This window comes from Macaca thibetana, chromosome 7, assembly GCF_024542745.1.
Source record: "Macaca thibetana thibetana isolate TM-01 chromosome 7, ASM2454274v1, whole genome shotgun sequence".
In the NCBI taxonomy this organism is placed as follows: domain Eukaryota; kingdom Metazoa; phylum Chordata; class Mammalia; order Primates; family Cercopithecidae; genus Macaca; species Macaca thibetana.
This window is the reverse complement of record NC_065584.1, coordinates 104567103-104588445: the sequence shown is the minus strand read 5'-3', so window position 1 is coordinate 104588445 and position 21343 is coordinate 104567103. Positions and strand designations below refer to the sequence as shown.

Here is a 21343-nt window from a genome sequence, read left to right as displayed (position 1 = left end):
GATCATTGAATATCTCCTTAGTTTTTGGAATTCAGCCCTGGCAATTAGAGAAGAGATGCCTGATGTCCTCTTTATGGGTTATGTGATCCTACACAGCTGCAGATGCTTTTATGGACTATTAAAATTGTGACTTAACTGGCTAATTGCCAAACATTCATGGCTTTTAATAGACTATTTTCCTCTCGGTGTCCTGCTGTAATCTTTGATCCTTGAAGACTTGATCCATAGTGGAACTACCACCTTCATCCTTGGAAGCTCTTTTTTTTCTATTATCTTTCCCATTTACCCTCTTAACTAATTTAATTTTATAACAAAGCCTGCTGATACTGATTTTCTGGAATCTCTGTTTTTTTTGGGGTGTGAACTGTAAAAACGACAAAATATCATCAGTTTTTATTCAGCCTTATTTTCACCTAAAAACAGTTTACTCATACCTGCTTCCTCTACTTCACGAAATATAATCTGGGTAAAGACTGAAGAACCTGGTATAAAATTATTGACAACCAAGAATCCATCTGAAGCAGGTGCAGTGTCCTTGGCAGAGTTCTAGGGTGACATCTGTGGGTCTTTGTTGCTCCTGGATGGAATGTTTATATTTCCAAAGAGATATACAGAATATTCATAAATAGATGGTAGAGTCTGTATGAATTGAACAGTGCTTCAAGCACAAGTTCCTGTTGATGAGAAATGAGACCTCTCTAGGAGAATGTTTTATGACATTATCCATACACTCTTATCCATATATATTACCCAGTGATGATAAAATTTTGAACATATTCACTGAAGAAGGGGTTCTTGGGAATTATAATACAGATACAGATAAAAAATACATTGAATTCTTTGGAAATGAAGACCTAGGGCATAGGAAAAGATAAATAGGATGCCTAATTTTCTTCCAAACTGCTTCCTGTTTAGTTGTTGCACTGTGGTTATAATTGATATACCAAATCTTGCAACAAATTTTCATTGCAGCTGGCCACATAGCACTGAGATTCCTGGATATATTTGGTGGGAAACATTCTGCTTTGAAGATGAGATTTGCTGGGATGAAAATCACAGTTGAAGTCCTTTAGAGGTGCTTGTGTGGACCAGCTGGTCCAATGAGGTCATGATATGACTTAAATACTTCTGAGGTGTGCCTCGTGAGATGAGAAGGCTATACTATACAGATAGGATGGGTGATCACTTTTCATAGAAACTTGAAGCTGTAGTCTCCAATAATCTGGCCTTCAAGCAAGGGAGAAAACTACGGGAATACTTACCCTCTGATCCTTGGTATGTTTGACCTTAGCTGTTGATGATTATGTTTATGAAGTAACTCACTCAGAAGTATAAGGGCTTTGTGTTTTCAACCTTGGACATAGGTTGTATGATTTACTGACTCTTCTTGTTACTGTTTGAGTTTTCTTTTCATATATAACATTGTGTTTATTATTGAGATTAAAGGTTGGCTCATCCCAAAAAGTGTAATCAGTACCAGAGTCAAGCTTTTATAAATGACGTGGATCCTCCTATAGAAATAAGAACTTGGAAAATTGCCTTCTGCTACGGGATAGGAAATCCAGTGTCTGTGGATCTTGATTACTTTGGCCTACAGCGTGGCAAGTATGGATACAATGGAAGGTGATCCCAGGTGGCAAGGGAAAGAAGGCATCCACCAAAAGTAGGCTGGCCGAGGGCACTTAGGAAATCATACCTCTTGGGAAACCCTAAGTGGAAAAGGAGAAAATTCTATTATGGCAGAGCCAAGCTAGCTATCTTCCAGAGCCATTTCTTCTTCTTCTTTTAACACAACAGCTGGGCTACAAGTTCCATTCTCCCTTGCAGTTATAGTTAACGTGTGACTGAGTTTTGATCAATGAGATGGGGTAGGAAATGACATGTGCCATTTTCAGGCCTGTCATATAAAATCCTCCTGTGAGAGGTCCTCTGTACTTTTTTTTCAGTTAGCTTAAGGCAGATGAACATGTTGATCTTGGAGGGTACATGAGAAAAGGAAAGCCACAAGATAGAAGGAACCTGGGTTATTGAATAACCACTTAACAGAAGCCCTGCCCACCAATTAAGAATATCTCTTTGGGACCTTCTATGAATTTTTAAAAACCTTTTTTTTTTTTTGTGATTGGGCCATTCATATGTTTTTTTTGGGGGGGGGTGTTTTAGTGGGTAACATTATCTTAACTCACCTGTATACCTTACAAATTTACTTGTCTATTTACCAATTAGTTTCATGTTGTATTAGTCTGTTCTCATGCTGCTAATAAAGACATACTGGAGACTGGGTAATTTATAAAGGAAAGAGGTTTAATGGACTCACAGTTCCACATGGCTGGGGAGTCTTCACACTCATGGCAGAAGGCAAAGGAGAAGCAAAGGCGGCAGGCAAGAGAGCTTGTGCAGGGGAACTCTCATTTATCAAGGCCATCAGAACTCATGAGAGTTCTTCACTACCACAAGAACAGTATGGGGGAAACCACCCCCATGATTCAATGATCTCCACCTGGCCCTGCCCTAGACAGGTGGAGAGTATTACAATTCAAGGGAGATTTGGGTAGGGACACAGCCAAACCACATTACATGTCGTGGTAAAACTTGGAATTCTGGAGATATTTGCAAAGTTTATGTCTTGGTTCTAACTTACTGTATGAGTAGCTTGGGAGGAAGCTGGATCCCAGATGCAGAGAATCAATCTCTGAGATACAGGTGCCCTGCCTCGCATGGTGACACCTCATTTCTTCCATCCCAGTTCAACCTTACGGTGTTTGTGCCTTATTTTATTAATGGAGGCAAGAAAGTTTGCATGTAAGTTATGCTAACTTATCTATGTTCCCTTTCTTTATCTCTTTTTCTTTAGCCAAAGGAGCTCATTTACTAGATCTGGGGAATTAATTTATACTTATGTAGCAGAATGAAGGGAACTGGGGTATATGACAATTATAGCTATTAATCTTACCATACCTGAAACATTAGTTGAGCAGACACTTCCTAGGCCGAGATATCTGTGAGAACAGAGACCTTACTGACCTATTTACAATTGCATCTCCAGTTCTTGACAGTATTGCCACTCAATAAATATCTCCCGATTATATTAACACAGTGCTTCCAATAACAAAGCCAATCATGGATAAATTGGGGAGAACACTGACAATAAAACGAAAAGAAAATCTTAGTCTTTATCGCCTAGAATGTGGTGGATGCTTTCTTTCAATAGAACCAAATACTGTAGCAGGAATATGAATTAATAATCATTCAAAAATGAATATAATGTCTCATTCTAGATCAAAGCCACACCCTCAATTTAATTCCTGGTTGTTGATTTATTTTCAAATAATTGAGCAGATGCTGGATATATCTATAGAATGAAACTTGCTAAATTTAACTAGGTCGTCACTTAGCCCTCTGTGTGTGTGTATTTGTGTGTATAGGAATCTGATTGGTCTTACATCTGATTCAGAAAAATAGAGTCCTGGCTTTGAGTGAAAATGGAAGGTAGGCGGTTGTCTTGGAGGAATGATTTGTGGGAGGCCCCATAAAGCTCCAAGCCCTAAAGTATCTCCCTGACTTGGCTTTAACTGATTGCTGAAACAAGGAGACTTTTATTCTTTTGATTTATTTCATTATCTCCATTAGGTTTACTGGTAGGAATAGTATATTATGTAGGTATGAGTAATTAATGCATTAGTAATTAATGGCCACGTTTGTATTTTGCAACATCTGTAGATATTTTTGGTTGTTACAACTGGGGCTGACAATGGTGGGGTGGTTATGCTGCTTGTCTCTAGTGGGTAGAGACCAGGAATACTGCTAAACGTCTTGCAATATATGGGAGGCCTCCCTCTTTCCCATTAAAAAAAAAATTATCTGCCCCCAAATACCAATAATGCTGAGCTTGAGAAACCCTGCATTAGGGTGAAGCAATTCGTCGATAGATTCTACTGAGAAGATAGCTAACAGAGTGGTTTTGAGAGAGAGTGGGTGGGGTGGACAGGAAGGCATAAGTTTAAAATTGTGGAATGGGAGGATGAATGCTGGGATACCTTTACACCCCAGAGGCTCCTGGCTAACATATGTGAACTGAAAGGGAAAAAATTACTCCTTCTTGGGAAATACGCCAACTGTAGAGCTGTTCTTTAAAATGTCATGGTGCTGTCTTAACAAAGGTCAGCAGTGGTGTGGGTAGGGGAAAGGGCAGGGATCTTGAACTGAAGTCCACACTGGCCTCTTTTATATGCCTCACTCTATCCTGGAGCATGAGGGACACCTTTAGAAGAGCTTTCTGAGGGCACACCTGTCCTGTGAGACTCCTGGGCATATTTCCAGCAGATGAACATACACTGCCACTTTCTCTCTCATTCTTCATCTTCGGAGTCTGACACGCTGCCAAAAATGGAAAGTTGGCTTCTTAGCATGAATATCTTCTTCTATTGACTCCAGTTTGACATCATAGAACATCATCAGGTTATGGAACTGGAAGAGGCCTGAAAAATCATGTCTTCTTGTTTTCTTAATTGAAACATGAGGAAAGCAAGTGGGGTCGAGGGAAAGTAAATGGCTTATCTAAAGTCATTATGGAAAAATGAGGATTAGAACTGGATTTACCACCTCCCAGTCTAATGTTTCTCTATCTCTATCATGTCATCTTTTGCAGAAACACCTGAGTAAGAGAGAAACTTACTAAAATCTTTAGGAGATTTTGCAGTGTAAATGCTTGGTATAGGTTTTTTTCTTTTTCACTGTCATGCATTCCAAATTCAGTTTTTAGAAACCAGATTTTCAATGCTTTTTATTGATCTCCTGTTGAGATTGCTTTGCATTCTAGTCACTATTGCTGGTAAGAAATTATCCTGATTTCAGTGGCTTGAAAGAGTCATTTTATTTTTCTCACATTTTGGTGGTCACGCATTTGGAAACAAGTCATCAGGGCAGTTCTTTCCTGGTGTCTCTTGTATGGTTGCAGTCAGAAATTGGCTGGGGTTGCAATTATCTGAAGCCTCAATTGGTCTGGACATCTAAGATTGCTCCTTTCCATTATTTGGTTGACATTTAATGCCAATTGATCCCAGTTCAGCTGAGAGCTTAATTGACTGTCTACTGGAGTACCATATGGGTCTTTCCATATGACCTGGGCTTTGTTATGGCATGGCTTCCTTATGGTAGTCAGTCCTCTTACATGGAGACTTAGGGCTTCAGATGCAAGTATCTCAGTGACCTGATGCCTATTTCTTAATCCTCAAACTGTACCCCAGGATTGCATTGCTTTTCATGACCTAGTCTTGAAAGGTAAGCAATGTTATTTCCATTGCATTCTATTTGGTACTAAGAGAGTTACTAAGATTGGCTAAGATTTAAGAGTAGGTGACATAGATACCATATCTTGGTGGTACACGTGACAAAACATTTGTGGACAAGTTTTAAAATCATCAGTTTGGATTTTAGAGTCAAAAAGTTTCCACTAAATAAATACTAATTTGGCTATTTTACAATGTCCTATTTTTTTTTAAAACTTGCTATATTTCAAAATTCAATTTGTAAAATAGTAAGAAAGTTTACATTTGCTTTTGAGTAAATTATTCAACTTCTCTTGGCCTCAATTTCCTTATCATTACGATAAGAATAATGATATCTAAATTTTAAGATGAGAATTTTGTTTTAAGAATTAAGCAGTAAATGGTGTCTGAAACAAAGTAGACACTGAATGGTAATAATCATAATATTGGCCTGATGCAGTGGCTCACGCCTGTTAATCCCACTACTTTGGGAGGCTGAAGTGGGTGAATTGCTTGAGCTCAGGAGTTTGAGACCAGCCTGGGCAACATGGTTGAAATCCTGTCTCTACCAAAAATACAAAAATGAGCCAGGTGTGGTGGTACACTCCTGTAGTCCCAGCTACTTGGGAGGCTGAGGTAGGAGGGTCCTGGGAAGGTGGGCTGCAATCCAGTTGAGGCTTCAGTGAGTTGTGATCATGCCAGCCTGGGTGACAGAGCAAGACCCTGTCTCGAAAAAAAAAAAAAAAAAAAAAAAAAAAAAAATATATATATATATATATATATATATATATATATATATATATATATATATATATAAAAAAAAACGCTGTTGTCTACATGGGATGCCAGTTCATAACTTGATGCCTATTTCTTAACCCTCAAATTGTACAGAACATCTCTGAAAACAGCACTTCAGATTGGGGTAGGGAAGACCATTACCCACTACTTTAAAGAGTACCCAAGTAGTAGAGTACCCATGACATAACATGAGTCCCCGAAATGAGAGGCACAAAGACAGCAGGGTCAAATCATTCCTGCGTCATACTTCTGCTTTAGACTAGCTTGCTGAGAATGAGCTGGGAAAAGGGCATCTTCCCAGTGTTTTTGGAAAGAAGGTGACTTGTCGAGGCAGGGACAAGCCTCCCTGTCCTGAATGCTCATTTTTTTTTTTTTTTTTTTTTTTTTGAGACAGAGTCTCGCTCTGTCACCCAGGCTGGAGTGCAGTAGCCGGATCTCAGCTCACTGCAAGTTCTGCCTCCCGGGTTCACGCCATTCTCCTGCCTCAGCCTCCCGAGCAGCTGGGACTACAGGCGCCCGCCACCACGCCTGGCTAGTTTTTTGTATTTTTTAGTAGAGACAGGGTTTCACTGTGTTAGCCAGGGTGGTCTCGATCTCCTGACCTCGTGATCCGCCCGTCTCGGATGTATGTTTTGGAGGTGGTGCATTCAGAGGGGATGAAGGCAGCAAGTGGCAGCTGCTGGTTGAAGGAAGAAGGCAGCAACCCATTTCCTTGACGACAGTGTGAGCCTTGGGTGGTAGACACCTGGAAGTGTTATTTACTTGCTATGTTTAGAATCCTTTTAGAAAAGCTGAAAACTGTTTGCCACTTCCTTTCAGTAATCCTTAAGTCTAACCTGCAAGTTTTGTGCTATAATTTGTCAACTGTGCTTGAGAAAGACTTCACAGCCTTCCTAGAAATAAGAGATGGAGCCTGCTTTCCGATCAGCATCATTTAAAAGAAAACAGAGAATCTTTCAGGCATGTGAGGTTGTTGATTGCCGTCATTATTATGATGACTGGAGACTTTGCAATTTATAGAGAGACCACGAACGTGCCGGGCATTGTTGACAAAGCACAGGATTCAAAATTGTTTCTGCCCAGAGGATGCAATCTCATCCTTTTTAGATGTTTTGTTTATTTTTTTTTCTCTCTCCTTAAGAGTATTCTGCTAAATTGGGAACATTGTGATCCTGGTGGAAAGTTGATCTGGTAAGATGTATCTCAAAGGATCTTCAGACCTATTTTCAGATTATTCACCGTTTGTCCGTCATAGCCATAGCCTATTTATTTATCTGTCAACATTTTATTGAGCATTTAGTGTGACCCAGGCAGTAAGCTAAGCATTTCTACATTTATTATGGTATTTCTAACCTAACTGTCCAAGAGTTAGGTACAAGTATTAGTCCAATAATGTGGATGAGGAAATTGGGTGTTATAGAGGTTGTGGAAATTAGCCTAAAGTTGATCTGAATTAAACTTACATTTTTAACCCTTTCTCTTCTCTCTTTTTCTCCCTGTCTCCTTCTACCTGTCTCTTTCTGTGCCTCAGCCTCACTAGCCTTCTGAATGTCCCTCAACTTTGCCACAGGACTTTGCATACTAGCCTCTTTTGCCCTGAGCAGTTTTCTTTTCCATTTTCTGCTAGTTTACTTTTGTTTGTCTTTCAGCTCTCAGCTTAAGTGTTGCTTCTGAAGGGGTCCTTTTCTGATTCACATCAAATAACTCTATTTTATGCTCACATGTCACAATAAACTCAGCACCTATTCCCAGTTGCACTTTTATATTTGGGTGACTCTGCACAATACATTCCTCCCCAACTAACTTTGAAGCTTTGTGAGAACAAGGATTGTCTATATACATGCTATCTATGTATTTGTAGCACCTAGCACAGTGCCTGGTACATGGTAAATGCTCAACAAACATCTACCAAATAAATGAAAAATAGACCACATTCTATCTTTACCTTGTGCTAGACCATGAATACCCTTTTTACCAAGGAGGATCACTGATATCCTTGACAATTCATTATATAAGACTCAATGTATGATTGGGACATTTGTAAAATTCTGGGGTTGGAGAACTATGAGCAAAGATCCTGGTGAGGTTGTTTTCAAGGTTCCATCTAAGATACTCCAGTCAGAAAATAGTATATGCCACTTATTTTATTTTGTTTTATTTTATATCTTAACATTTTGTTACAAAACCACATTACCTACCACCCAACTTCTGTAGTGATAGCAGACTTCTTTCTTATATGTCTTCACTATTTCCACACCAACCCCCATCATTATTGAAACAAATATCACAGTTATTCAGCCCATAGTCTTTTTAAACACTTCTTTCTTACGAACCCATTTCAACCTTGCCAGGAAATGTTTTCCTTCAACTTAGACTAAATTTCTAATCATGCAGTTTCTGCCTGTTCCCTCTTGTGTGAAGACAGAGTGGCTGGTCACTATTTTTGGTGTTATATAACCATTTTTAGTAATTGAAGTTTGTGATTAGTGCTCCCTTCAGTCATTCATTACCAACTTCAAATTTAATAATGTCTTTTATTTAACCAATGGACCATCTCTAGTGAGTGTTCAAACTGCATGACTGGAAGAACAAATTTATTTTTGGCAATATGGTTTTCTTGAGCTATGAGCTGTATCCTGTGCTCTCGGCTCATGAGTTTGGAAAAGGTTCTGTCTTACTCTTTAGAGGCTAAGAAATAGAATGTTATGGGCTTGTTCTTTCAATCTGGCAGGGCACTCTATTTCTGTGAGATCAGGGGCACTACTCAAAGTGCAATGGGATGGACTATGTTTTTCCCCAGTCTAGTAAAATTGGGTCTAGACTCGTGGAGAAAATTGAGAGGGTGATTATAGGATCCTTTTTTCCCCTCCACTTTAAGACTATGACGGATCAAAGGTCCTTTTTTTTTTTTTTTTTAAGATGATGTCTCACTCTGTTGCCCAGGCTAAAGTGCAGTGGTGTGATCTCAACTCACTGCAACCTCTGCCACCCGGGTTCAAATGATTCTCCTGAGTAGCTAGGATTACAGGCACGTGCCACTATGCCCGGCTAATTTTTTGTATTCTTAGTAGAGACGGGGTTTCACCATGTTGGCCAGGATGGTCTCAATCTCCTGACCTCATGATCTGCCTGCCTCAGCCTCCCAAAGTGCTGGGATTACAGGTGTGAGCCACTGTGCCAGCCAGTGGTGCCTATTTTTTCACACTGTGTTTGACTGCCATGTTTCGAATATGATTTGTTTGCCCCCACCAAGTCACATGTTGAGATCTGAACCCCAATGTTGGAGTTGGGGCCCGATGGGGCCCTGGGGCCCTGCACAGAATAGGCATTCAGGAAACCATGGAATGAGAGGTGTTTGGATCATAGGGGCAGATCCCCCATGAATGGCTGAGTGCCATTGTCACAGCAGTGAGTGAGTTCTCACTCTTGGTTCCCACGTGAACCGGTTGTTGAAAAGGCCTGGCACTTCCATTCCTTCTCTCACTTCCTCGCTTACCCTGTGATTTGCACATGCAGGCTCCTCTTGCCTTGCACCGTGAGTGGAAGTAGACTGACACTTTCACCAAAAGCAGATGCCGGGGCTGTGCTTCTTGTACAGCCTGCAGAATATGAGCTAAATACACTTCTTTTCTTTATAAATTACCCAATCTTAAGCTTGAAAAATAACAACACAAAAGACATACTAAAATACTGACACATAGTTGGCACTCTATATTTGCTTGCTCAGTTGCTAGATTGACAGAAAAATTGAGCTGTGCACCTTGTAAACTTCTGTAACAATGTTCTCACTGGGATGGACTTTACATCTTGGCATCAAGAACAGAATGGCAAGACTCTGTCAGATTGCATATTAAGTTTGAATCCCATCTCATATCATTCCATAGTTTCCTGAATGACTACTGTGTGAGACACCCCATGCTAGGATCAGGGGAGAGCAAGAGGAATGAGTCAAAAATCTTGCTCTAGAGGAGCTCACAGTCTAAAGTGAGTGTGGGAGATTAAAGGTGGCTGAAAATTCTTTTCTACTTCTCTAGTTGAGGGGTAGAGTCTAACTCCCCTCCCCTTGAATTTGGACTAGCATCCAGATTGATTTGATTAATCAGTAGAATGTGGCGGAAGTGATGTTTGACCTTCTGAGGCTAAGACAAAAGAAGCCTTGCAACTTTCACCCAGTTCTTGTACAATACTTGATCGAGGGGAAGCCAGCTGCCGTGGAAGAGGTCCAAGTACCTTAAGACTATTATGCTGAAAAATACATATGTGGGCATTCTGGTCAATAGTCCAAGTGTGCCCAGTCTTCTAGCTATACCTGTCAAGGCGCCAGACGTGATTGAAACCATCACAGACCCTCCAGTCTAGTGCATCTGCCAGTTGAGTGGCACTCAGTGACCTCAGTTAATACCATGGGAAGCAGAAGAATCTCCCAGCCAAGTTCTAGCCAAATTTACCTACCCACAAAATCCACAGTTAGAATTAAAAGGCCATTGTTCTAAGGCACTAAGTTTTGAGGTAGTTTGTTACCCCCAAAATAGACAATGAGAACAGAGATGTAAGAAAATAACCAGGATCAAGTAAGAATTTTAATAAAAGGTGTGTACAAAGCCTTGTTGGACAACGAATTAGAACAAATAATTGTGTTCTTGGAGAGGCCAGGCTGCCACAGCGCCCCACTTGGTGGGGCACCAATCACATTGTAGTCTTTGTGAACAGCAGCCCTGGAGTTGTGCAGAGCCCAACATGAGCAGACATATGTGGCAATTGTGTATAATGGGGGCTGGGAAGGTAGGTTAGCTGGGAAAACCATATAAAAAAGGAGCTGGAGCTGAGAATTAACATATGCTACAACGAGTGGGGAGAAATGACACTCAAGCCTGCGTCAGCCTGAGCCCAGACTTGAGAGCAGAGGTACCCGTGATGCTCTTGGTGCATAATAACTGGTTCTGTATCATTGGCATGGAGTGTTGCGGTAGGAGGAGTGGCTGCAGCTGAGCCTCCAGAGGCAGAGTGACGTAAAGGGCGTCATTTTCATACCCTGATAAGGAGTTGGGAGGAGGAAGGCAACAGGGATACATAGAAGATTTTAAAGCAGGGAGTGACACATTCAAAACGCTATTTGAGAAAATTGCAGTTCAAAACCCCGCAGACTATGTAAAACACTGTTCTTCCAACTCCCTGCGTCTCCCTGCAAGCTTGGTAGACACATTTTTTTTTTTAATAGAAATGTCTTCAACAACAGGGGATTACTCAATGTTTCATTTCAAAGGATCATTAAAGGAAAATCAAGGCACATCACATCCTGCCTTCTTTAACTGCTCATTTATTATTACTGTGGGTGAGATAACGGCTTTGTGTTATTCTTCTAAATAGTGTAAAATATTTATTGGTAAATGTAGCAGTACATAAATTAATGACAATTGAGATTGTTTTTCTCCACTGATCACCATAATTTTTACTTAAAGTAAAACCATTTATACTGCTCTATTCTGGCTCAGCGCTGAGTGAGGGCATTATGAGCTGAATGTCTGTAGGATGGCACTGTCTCTTAGTTTCTATGGGACGGCAGGATTCTCCTGGTGAGCTGTCTCTCTGGTTTGTTTGTGAAATCAATTTCTTTCCTATTTTTTAAGACCACAGTACTTGGGAAGAGAGCACATGGAGGTGCAAAATTTTCTTTTCTCTGTCACATCTGAATTTACTGAAAGTGACTTTTATAAGTGAAGATATTCATTATTTCACTTATTTGGAAGTTCACAGGTGGGGGGGTCCATAGAGTTCATCTGGTGGCTTACCAGTCACTGAGGACCCAAAATTGTGTCTTTATATGACAATATCCAAACACAGGAAATATTTTTGTTTTGTTTTAAATTATTTTTTAACTTCTGGAGAGTATCTTTTTCCAAAATCCTGCAGATGTCCTCTCAGGTTTTCTATTGCTGATCTGGGTTCATATTCTCCTCTAAACCAACCATATGAAAGAGAAAAAGCTTAGAGGAGATGAGCCATGGCCCATTCCCTGGGCAGGGGAGAGAGACCCACATCCTCCATCAGCACTCTACCATCCTGCATTTGAAGCAAATGGGGTTTTCTCGGAGGCAACTCCAGAGGAATGGCTGATGTGTGTGCGGCATACGATGTTGGCCACAGGTCAAACCAATTTAAGGATGTTGATTTAATATATACCATATGCCCAGTCCTATATCTGTGCTGGCAGATACAACAGAACCATAGAAGACAGCGCTTGTTCTCAGGGAGTATCAGTGGGCATTGTAATAAAGCAGGCCATTCCTTAGCTTGAGGAATAAATTTAATAAAATATAGGGATTATCTATTATACCTTGTGAGGTGGGAATAGAGAGATGAATAAGACCTAGTTCTTGCCTACAAATAATGTGCAATTCCCTTCACCGTCTGCTTTATTCAATCTGGTCATACTGCAGATGGATTCATCCCCCAGCCTCCCATGCCCTGTCATGCTGCCCTCAGAACACACAGAGCTACATCATAACGAGAACACTCTTTTCTCCCCTTTCAACTTGGTTTCTCAAGAGTCTCCCATCCAAGTACTAACCAGACCTACCCTGTTTAGCTTCTGAGAGGTTTCTCAAGAGTCATCACTCATGGATCTGGCTGGGTTCAATGTTCCTTTCTAGGATTCTCTCTACTTCTCCCAGTTTACCTTTGTCACAGCCCTTGCTGTCTTGGGTACTGTCTGCCAGCTGTTCATTTCAGCCAGCCTGGAGCCTCATGAAGGAAGGTTGTGCCGTCATCCATTTTTATCCTCAGTGCCTAGCTTGGTGGCTGGAATATAGATGATTCCCAATGAATGTTTGCTAGATGAATGCATGAATCATTGAATGAAAATAAATTATATCTGGATCTTTTATTCCCCTTTAATCAGTTTTTACCTTATTAGTTTTCCTCTTTCCCTTTTCTCCTTCCTCTTTTTCTTATCTCTCCACTTTCTCTCTTATTTTTCTTTTCCTTGCTCATGATTTATAATCAACTAATGACTTTGGCATTTTAAAAGTTACTCAACATTTGTACAGCCTTTCCAAAGGCTTTTATGCCTCTCCTCTTCACAGAAAGATGAGGTATGCTACAGGTGTATCCAGAAATGTCAGTGCTGATCAGGAAGTCAGTTCCAGAGACTTCATTTTCTTCTGTGAGCCATCTTTGGGTTCACTTTCAAAGGGCTAGAGTCCTGAAAATTCCCCCAAATAATGGATCAGTTTCTGGACTGCTCCTCCATTCTTATTTCTAGTTTTTCATAGACTACAGAGGGAGAGGCACCCACGTTGGTACACGTATATGTCACAGTTGCCAGGGGATGGTGTGGACTTGGGGATTCAGAGAATGATATCATCTGTTAACCTTCAGTGCAGATGTGATGAGAGGCATTAGCAAAGCATATGCCAAGATTGCCCTTGTTAGCCCAAAGCTCTCAGTGGAGAAGACGTTAGAGTAAACCCAGGTCTTTCTCCTGGGTAAGTGTAGACATCAAGTATCTTGAGATTCCCTCTCAGAATAGGAGTTAGACAGTTAAATTTTGATACCTTGTTCATCAAGTAATTTACAAATCAAAATTAATTGAAAAAATAAATTAATTGATTTTTTTTTAAACCAGGGTGTTCCTAAGTTTAATTGGGGCACACCTGGGTGAGAGGGCCTGGCACCTAGAAGAAGGTGTTGGGTCTCCTGGTGGTGAAGCATGGCTTGCCTTGACAGCACAGGACCCAGTGGAGCAGCGGGAACTTGTTCTTGGAGTTGTGGAACTGCTTGATTGTGGGCTGGTGGCACCTGCTGGGGACAATCTCCTCCAGCTTCATAAGCTAGATGGAGTGGGCGGGGCATGGTGTGGGGATCCCATGTCTGGGTAGCACTGGGCGACACTGCCCGTGGTGGTCAGGTCTTGGTATTCCCCGTGCATGTTGCGGCTGCCCCTCCGGGAGTCATAGCGCAGTCAGATGCCAAATTCTTCACCCTCGGGAGGGCTTCTCAAATACGTGCACATAGGTGTTAACCAATTAGTTGATTTTTTAAATTAATTAATTAATTAATTTTTTTTTTTTTTTGAGACGGAGTCTCACTCTGTCTCCCAGGCTGGAGTGCAGTGGCCGGATCTCAGCTCACTGCAAGCTCCGCCTCCCGGGTCCACGCCATTCTCCTGCCTCAGCCTCCCGAGTAGCTGGGACTACAGGCGCCCGCCACCTCGCCCGGCTAGTTTTTTTTTTTGTATTTTTTTAGTAGAGACGGGGTTTCACCATGTTAGCCAGGATGGTCTCGATCTCCTGACCTCGTGATCCGCCCACCTTGGCCTCCCAAAGTGCTGGGATTACAGGCTTGAGCCACTGTTCCCAGCCAATTAATTAATTTTGATTTGTGAAAATATTTATGTTGATTACTGTGGGTTTAAAAAAAAATTTTTTTTAAATTTTTTATGCTCTCTTAAATTTTGTGCTGAAGCAAGTAGCCCTGGCTGGAGTTTTGAAGTCTGATTTTAACCCTTTAAGACCCTGGGGTGTCTTAAAGCTGGGACTGAAGAAAGTGTAGGCATCATCTGCCTTTGGGGATGTTGTTGGACTTCATGGCCTCCTTGTAGTTCTTTTTGGTTCGGTTTGGTTCCATTCAACAAATATTTGCACACCTTTTATGGAAGATCCTTGTGCCAGGTGCAGGAAAGAGATATATACAAAACTTGATTTCTTCTTTAAATATCTTCATACCTAGTGGAGGTGGAGTGGGAAGCAAGATTATACCATGATACCAACACCATGTTGTAAGTGCAATGTCAGAGCTGAGCCCAGAGTGATGTGGAGATAGAAGGGACTCCAGACCCAGCTTGAGGGTTGGATAGGGATCTTGTGGAGCCGGAGTGCACTTGAAGGGTGAGCTGGCATGACCAGGCTGAGAGGTAAGGAAAAGTGCTGCAGGAAGAGGGAAGAGTGTGATCAAAGCTACAGAGGCATGAAATGGCATGGTTTGATCAGGAAACTCCAAGAGGTTCTGTGTTGCTAAAGCATATATTTCAGGCAGGGGTGTTGTAATGAATAATGAAGCTGAAGACATAAGAAGGACAAGATCATAAAGAGCTTTGGAAATTCTATTAATGAGCTATGACTTTATCCTATATGTGATGGGGAATTATTGAGGCCTTTGAAGCAGATGAGGAGCATGAGTCTTATAAATGGGAAGATTAAGGCTTTGCCTTAAACAAAATATACTCTCCTCCAAATATCTTACAGTGCAAAGAGCACTGGCCTGATTTTGGGAGGCTGGACTGAGTGGTACTTCTGGCTTTGCGTATGTATTACCTCAGGAGACTCAGCAAGTCCACACTGTCTCTGAATTCAGGGTTCTTTTCTGTATAACAGAGGATAAAGTGTCAAGTATTGCAGAAACTCCTTAGAGTTTTTTCATAATAGGATTTGGCACCACCCTGGGATTCTCTTGAGAAAAGGAGGAGTTCATTCTTGTCAGTCAGGGAAGTCTTTTCATCAGAACATTTTAGTGGATTTCTGTCTCTTTCCTCTGTGCTGTATTTAAAAATAAGCCAGCCAGCTGCGGTGGCTCATGCCTGTAATCCCTTTGGGAGGCCGAGTCAGGTGGATAACGAGGTTAGGAGATAGAGACCATCCTGGCTAACATGGTGGAAACTCGTCTCTACTAAAAACACAAAAAAACTAGCCAGGTGTGGTGGCACACGCCTGTAGCCCCAGTTACTTGGGAGGTTGAGGCAGGAGAACCGCTTGAACCCCAGAGGCGGAGGTTGCAGTGAGTGGAGATCACACCACTGCACCCCTGCCTGGGCAATAGAGCAAGACTTCATCTCAAATAAAAATAAGCCAAGTCTACTGAAATAACAGACCTGTGCTACCCTGGCCCACAAAGTCCCTTTTACTTCCTTGTTTTCTGTGTAAATCATTATTGCTTATTCTTTTGTTTGTCTTGCTGGTGTTACTACAAGATAGGTCCGCAAAGAGGGGTTCTGAAGACTAAATATGGAGGGAGGCACAACCCCTGGTTCCCTTACCAAGTGAGTCCCCTTGTCTGTCCTTTTGCTGCAGTAAGTCTTTCTCTATGGCAGGAAGTAGAGCTCTACCATTCCATGTGCATCCCTGATCATCCAGCTCCTTCCTCTTGCATTCTTAAATATGGCTGCCTGTGTTCTCATTGCAGAGCTCCTCCGACAAGAAGTCTATCCTGACCATCCTCAAGGTCCTCGGAGATCTGCTTTCTGTTGGTGAGTAGGCCATGTCCTCATGCCTTCATATGGTGGACATGGAGCCTGCTGGCTGTGATCTCTCCCAGGCACCACTGTGACCTGGGGGTTTGCTCTTGCTTCAATTTCCTGTGAAAGGCAGCATCACTAGCCCATCTTTTTTCTGTAAGGTTAATAAGACCCAAGTAACCTGGACTGATTGTACTTGCACTCCTCAGTCTTCTCACCTAACATTGAGGGTGAAATTAGATTTAGTAGTAACCCTCCGTGGTTCTACCCCTCTTCTTGCTCTGCTCACTTCCATTGTGACCTATTTAAGAGAGCCGAGTATCAGAAGCTACCTTGGCTATTTCAAGTAGAGGCAGGAATATCAGGCAGGAACTGAACTTGGAAGCATGTAAGCATCACGTTTTCAGAGATAAGATAACAGAGTCGACTACATTGGAATCAACGGGATTAACTGGAGCATGCTTCTATTCGCTCAAGTTCTTACTGAGATTTTTGAACATTCTAACTCTCACTCAATTTGCATTTTTATGTATGCTGGCCACATTACTTTAGAAAGAAATACTAACACCAAACAAGCAATATCAGAAATAAATGACACTCCAGACCCGTAGATCCTCAGGATTATGGTTTCAAGGAGAAGGGGCCCATCATATTGGGGTCTTACCATGGTTTGTGCTATGCTCCACTGGCAGGATGACTTACGTTTAGTCTTTTGTGTGGGACCTGTGTAAGTGAAGTCACTCATTTTCTGGGATAGTGCTGTCTTACATTTGTCCAGAGGTGTCTGAAACTCTTAAGATGAAACCTTGAAGTTCTCCCTCTGATAAGGTGGTGATTACTGTGCCTCTTGCAGAGAATGCTACTTTTCATTAGGATAAAAAATCAGGTGGTCTTCTTTGATAACGCACCACCCTGTTGGCCACCTTTGTTAGGTCAACTTTGCCCTGTGCATAGAGAGAATCAACCAAGGCCAAGTTGAAATGAAATCGTTGCTTTTGAGTTTGTCCTTGGGCAAGGTGGAGGAGATCCCTGTTCAAAATTGTACTTAGGTAGAAAGATCAATAGTTCATCATAGCTCTAGACTCTCTTCAAAATTCCCTAGATAGGATGATTGGATGTTTCTTTCTCAAGGGATTATTCCAGTGGTTTCTGTAATTTTCCCCCATCAGTTTCTGAAGGCCAGCATCAGAAAATCATTATGCCATCAATACAATGATTCCAGATTAGGCCATCATCCCAATCCTTGTTACGGAAGATTCAAATGTATAGCAGAGGGATACTGAGATTCCCTCTTCTAAGTATATGATTATACAAAAGTGTATATGCATATTTACATACATGTACACACATACACATACATATACCAAATATTCAACAGATTCTCAGGTAAGCTCTATTTATTACAGCTGTTGCAGCCGAACACAACTAGGTTCTTAAATATTCCACTATTTTCCCATTTCACAACCCTCTTTCCTTAACTGATAGTGCAACTTTAACACAGGTTGCTTCAAGAACTACACAATTTTATGTATTGAAATGAACTAATTCTTACTCTGTCTCTAGCTGTCAGGTCTGTCTTCTGCTCCAAGGAAAATGGGGATTATTACTTGTGGCTCATCTTTCCTCCGGCTTCCCCTCAGGCACAGACCGGAGAATTCACTACATGATCAGCAAGGGTGGCAGTGAGGCTCTTCTGCAGACCCTGGTAGACACAGCGAGGACAGCTTCTCCAGACTATGACATCCTCCTGCCTCTCTTCCGGCTGCTGGCCAAAGTTGGCCTGAGAGGTACTCATACTCCAATACCTAAAGCTGACTGAAAAGGCACTTCTAGGGTTGTTATCATGAGTGCAATTTGGGAAGCTCTGGTGGAGAAGCACAGGGAGGAAGTGGAAGGGAGGTTCTGGACACCTTGATGGTGATGGCAGGAGCAGCCCCATAGGAGAGGGAATTTTGTTGAATTTGATGTCAGCTCATCCAAGGTGTGGTGCTCAGCACAGAGCCCAGAACAAACATGGACTACATGGGGCATGGATCATATGGGGGAAAGGAGGGGAGATACTCCAATGCAGTTTTTAATAATTTTAAAAATAAATAGAACATGTCTAAAAGTTGCATCACAAGGTTGTGGAGAAAAAGGAACACTTATACACTGTTGGTGGGAGTATAAGTTAGTTCAACCATTGTGGAAAACAATGTGATGATTCCTCAAAGACCTAAAGGCAGAAATACCATTCGATCTAGCAATCCTATTGCTGGGTATATAACTAAAGGAATATAAATCATTCTATTATAAAGACATCTGCATGCATTTGGTCATTGCAGCACTATTCACAGTTACAAGGACATGGACTCAACCTAAATGCCCATCAATAATAGACTGGATAAAGAAAATGTGGTACATATACACTGTGGAATACTATATAGCCATAAAAAAGAATGAGATCATGTCCTTTGCAGGGACATGGGTGGAGCTGGAGGCCATTATCCTTAGCAAATTAAAGCAGAAACAGAAAACCAACTACCTCATGTTGTCACTTATAAGTGGAAGCTAAATGATGAGAACACATGGACACAGAGGGGAACAACATACACTGGGGCATGTCTAAAGATCAGGAGGGTAAGACGAGGGAGAGGATTAGAAAAAATAACTAATGAGTACTAGCTTAATACCTGGGTGCTGAAATAATCTGTACAACAAACCCCCATGACACAAGTTTACCTATGTAACAAACCTGCACATTTACCCTTGAACTTAAAAGTTAAAAAAAGAAAGTCTATTACATAAGTGTACTAGTTTCCTGGAGATGCCATAACGAATTGCCACAAACTGATTAGCTTAACACAACAGAAGGCTGTTAGGAGATCAGAAGTCCAAAATCAAGGTGTTGGCAGGGCTGGTTCCTTCTGGAGGCTCTGAGGGAGAATCGGTTCCATGCCTCTCTCCTCTGAGGGTTGCCAGAAATCCTTGGTGTTTCTTGGACTGTAAATGAATCACTCCAATCTCTGCCTCCGTCTTCACATGGTGTTCTCCTCTGTATCATTTCCTCTTTGTGTAAGGACATCAGTCATAGGATTTAGGACCCACTCTAATTTATAATAAAATCTGCAAAGACTCTATTTCCCAAAAGAATAACATTCTGAGCTTCTGGGTGGACATGAATTTTTGGGGGCCACTATTCAACCCACTACAAGTCACACAGAAGTGGAACATTCCTAGTTGAAGGGAAGATGGAGGAAGGACCTAGAGTTCTTTCCATTTTGGCTCCATAGTCATTTCTCTTTCACCAAGGAAAACCCTGAAACATTTCCTGAAAACTCTAGAAGTTCTTGGAGCACAGTTTAAAAGCATGGGCACTCAGGACTCACACAAACATTGCAAACGAGTGGCAAGTGTTAAGTTCTAATTGCGTGCTGGGTCATATATAGGTCACAGCTGAGAAGCTCAGAGCCTCTGAAAGGTGGACCTTTGATGTCCCGTGCTATCAGTGACAGCCAAGGGCCCAGGGGTTCTGGAGCACTCTTCGTTTAAATATTTGGATCTCTACTCTAAGTCTATTCAACATTCTGCTGATAATGATGGAGAACTAGGCTTTTGCCAACACCTGCATGAGCATGTCCCAGAAAAAATCAATACAATTCATTCGATGAATATTCAACAGATATATTTACTGGATGTCTCCTAGGGCCAGGTGCGTCAGGCACTATGAACACCATGATGACCAAGGCAGTTAAGGACCTGCTCTCATGAAACTTATGTTCAAGGGGAGAAGGCCAGCAAATCAACAAATAACTTGGTGATAGCAGACTATGATGAGTGCTGTAAGAGGAAGCAAGAGTGATGTTACACTAGACTGGTGTGGTCAGGAGAGGTGACATTGGAGCTAAAACTTCAAGAATGAGAAGTCAGTAAAGCAAAGAGTGGGCCAGGTGGACTCCAGGAAAGGACCACAGAGACTTGATATATACCATAAACGGTATAAGCTGGGGAGTCACACCTGGGTTTCAGGCCTGGCCCTGATACTTATTAGCTATGTGACCTTGGACAAAGTACTTAAACTTTCTGAGCATTGTGTCCGTATGTATAAAATAGAGCTATCTGTACAGTTGACCCTCCATTTTTGTGGGTTCTGCACTCATGGATTCAATTAACATTGGATTGAAAATATTTTTAAAAATTGTATCTGTACTAAACATGTACAAACTTTTTTCATGTCATTATTCCCTAAACAATACAGTATAACAACTATTTACATACCATTTACCTTAGATTAAGTATTATGGTAATCTAGAGATGATGTAAGGTCTGAGGATGTGTGTAGGTTATATGCAAATACTACACCATTTTATATCAGGGACTTGAGCATCTGTGGATTTTGATATCTGTGGGAATCCTGGAACCAATCCCACGTGGATACTGAGGGACGACCCTACTTAATTCTAGGGTGCTGTGAGGATTAAACAAGGTATTGTATGTCACATGCTTATCATGTGGTTCAGGGCCCTGGCAAACTAGGGTCATATGGATTTTGTAGGAGAAAGAGAGACATGAGAGATACACCAGGCCAGTGATTTCCAAGTTATTCACCTTGATATTACTATTGTAGTGATTACATCACCACAGTTTCTGCCATCAAGGGGTTATAGTCCTTGACATTGACATTCAGGTTGCCATGGGCTGACTTGAACAGAACAGAAATGAGGTTGGCTGCTCATGAAGGAATGGGATAGATATATCTCTTTTCTGATGAAGGGAATGGGTTATGTAGGTTCAATTACAACCTCTTTGCTGTTGTCCTTTGGTCCAGAGGTACGTATCAGTAAACCAGGTTTAGGATTTTTTTCTGTTTTATTCATTTCTGCCTGCAATAAATCTGATAGTGATGTATTCTTGCAAAAACAAACATGATGATTTAGACATCACCCATTGACTGGTATCATAGTGGGGACAAGGAACATAAAATAAGTGTTTCTTTTTCTATGCTTATTTTCTAATTATTAAAATAGTGAGGACTTATTTGTAACACTAGGTGTCAGTTTATTTGGAGCAG

General features: G+C 41.4%; 1 protein-coding gene across 2 annotated transcripts in view; it reads left to right on the top strand.

The window, feature by feature from the left end:
• AGBL1 (AGBL carboxypeptidase 1) overlaps positions 1–21343 on the top strand; it is an 850662-nt gene that overhangs the window by 46572 nt on the left and 782747 nt on the right. For both annotated transcript variants that reach the window (XM_050799227.1, XM_050799228.1), the window contains exons 2-3: positions 16242–16305; positions 17934–18080. In XM_050799227.1, coding sequence (XP_050655184.1) covers positions 16242–16305; positions 17934–18080 — 211 coding nt within the window. The remainder of the gene's footprint in view (positions 1–16241; positions 16306–17933; positions 18081–21343) is intronic.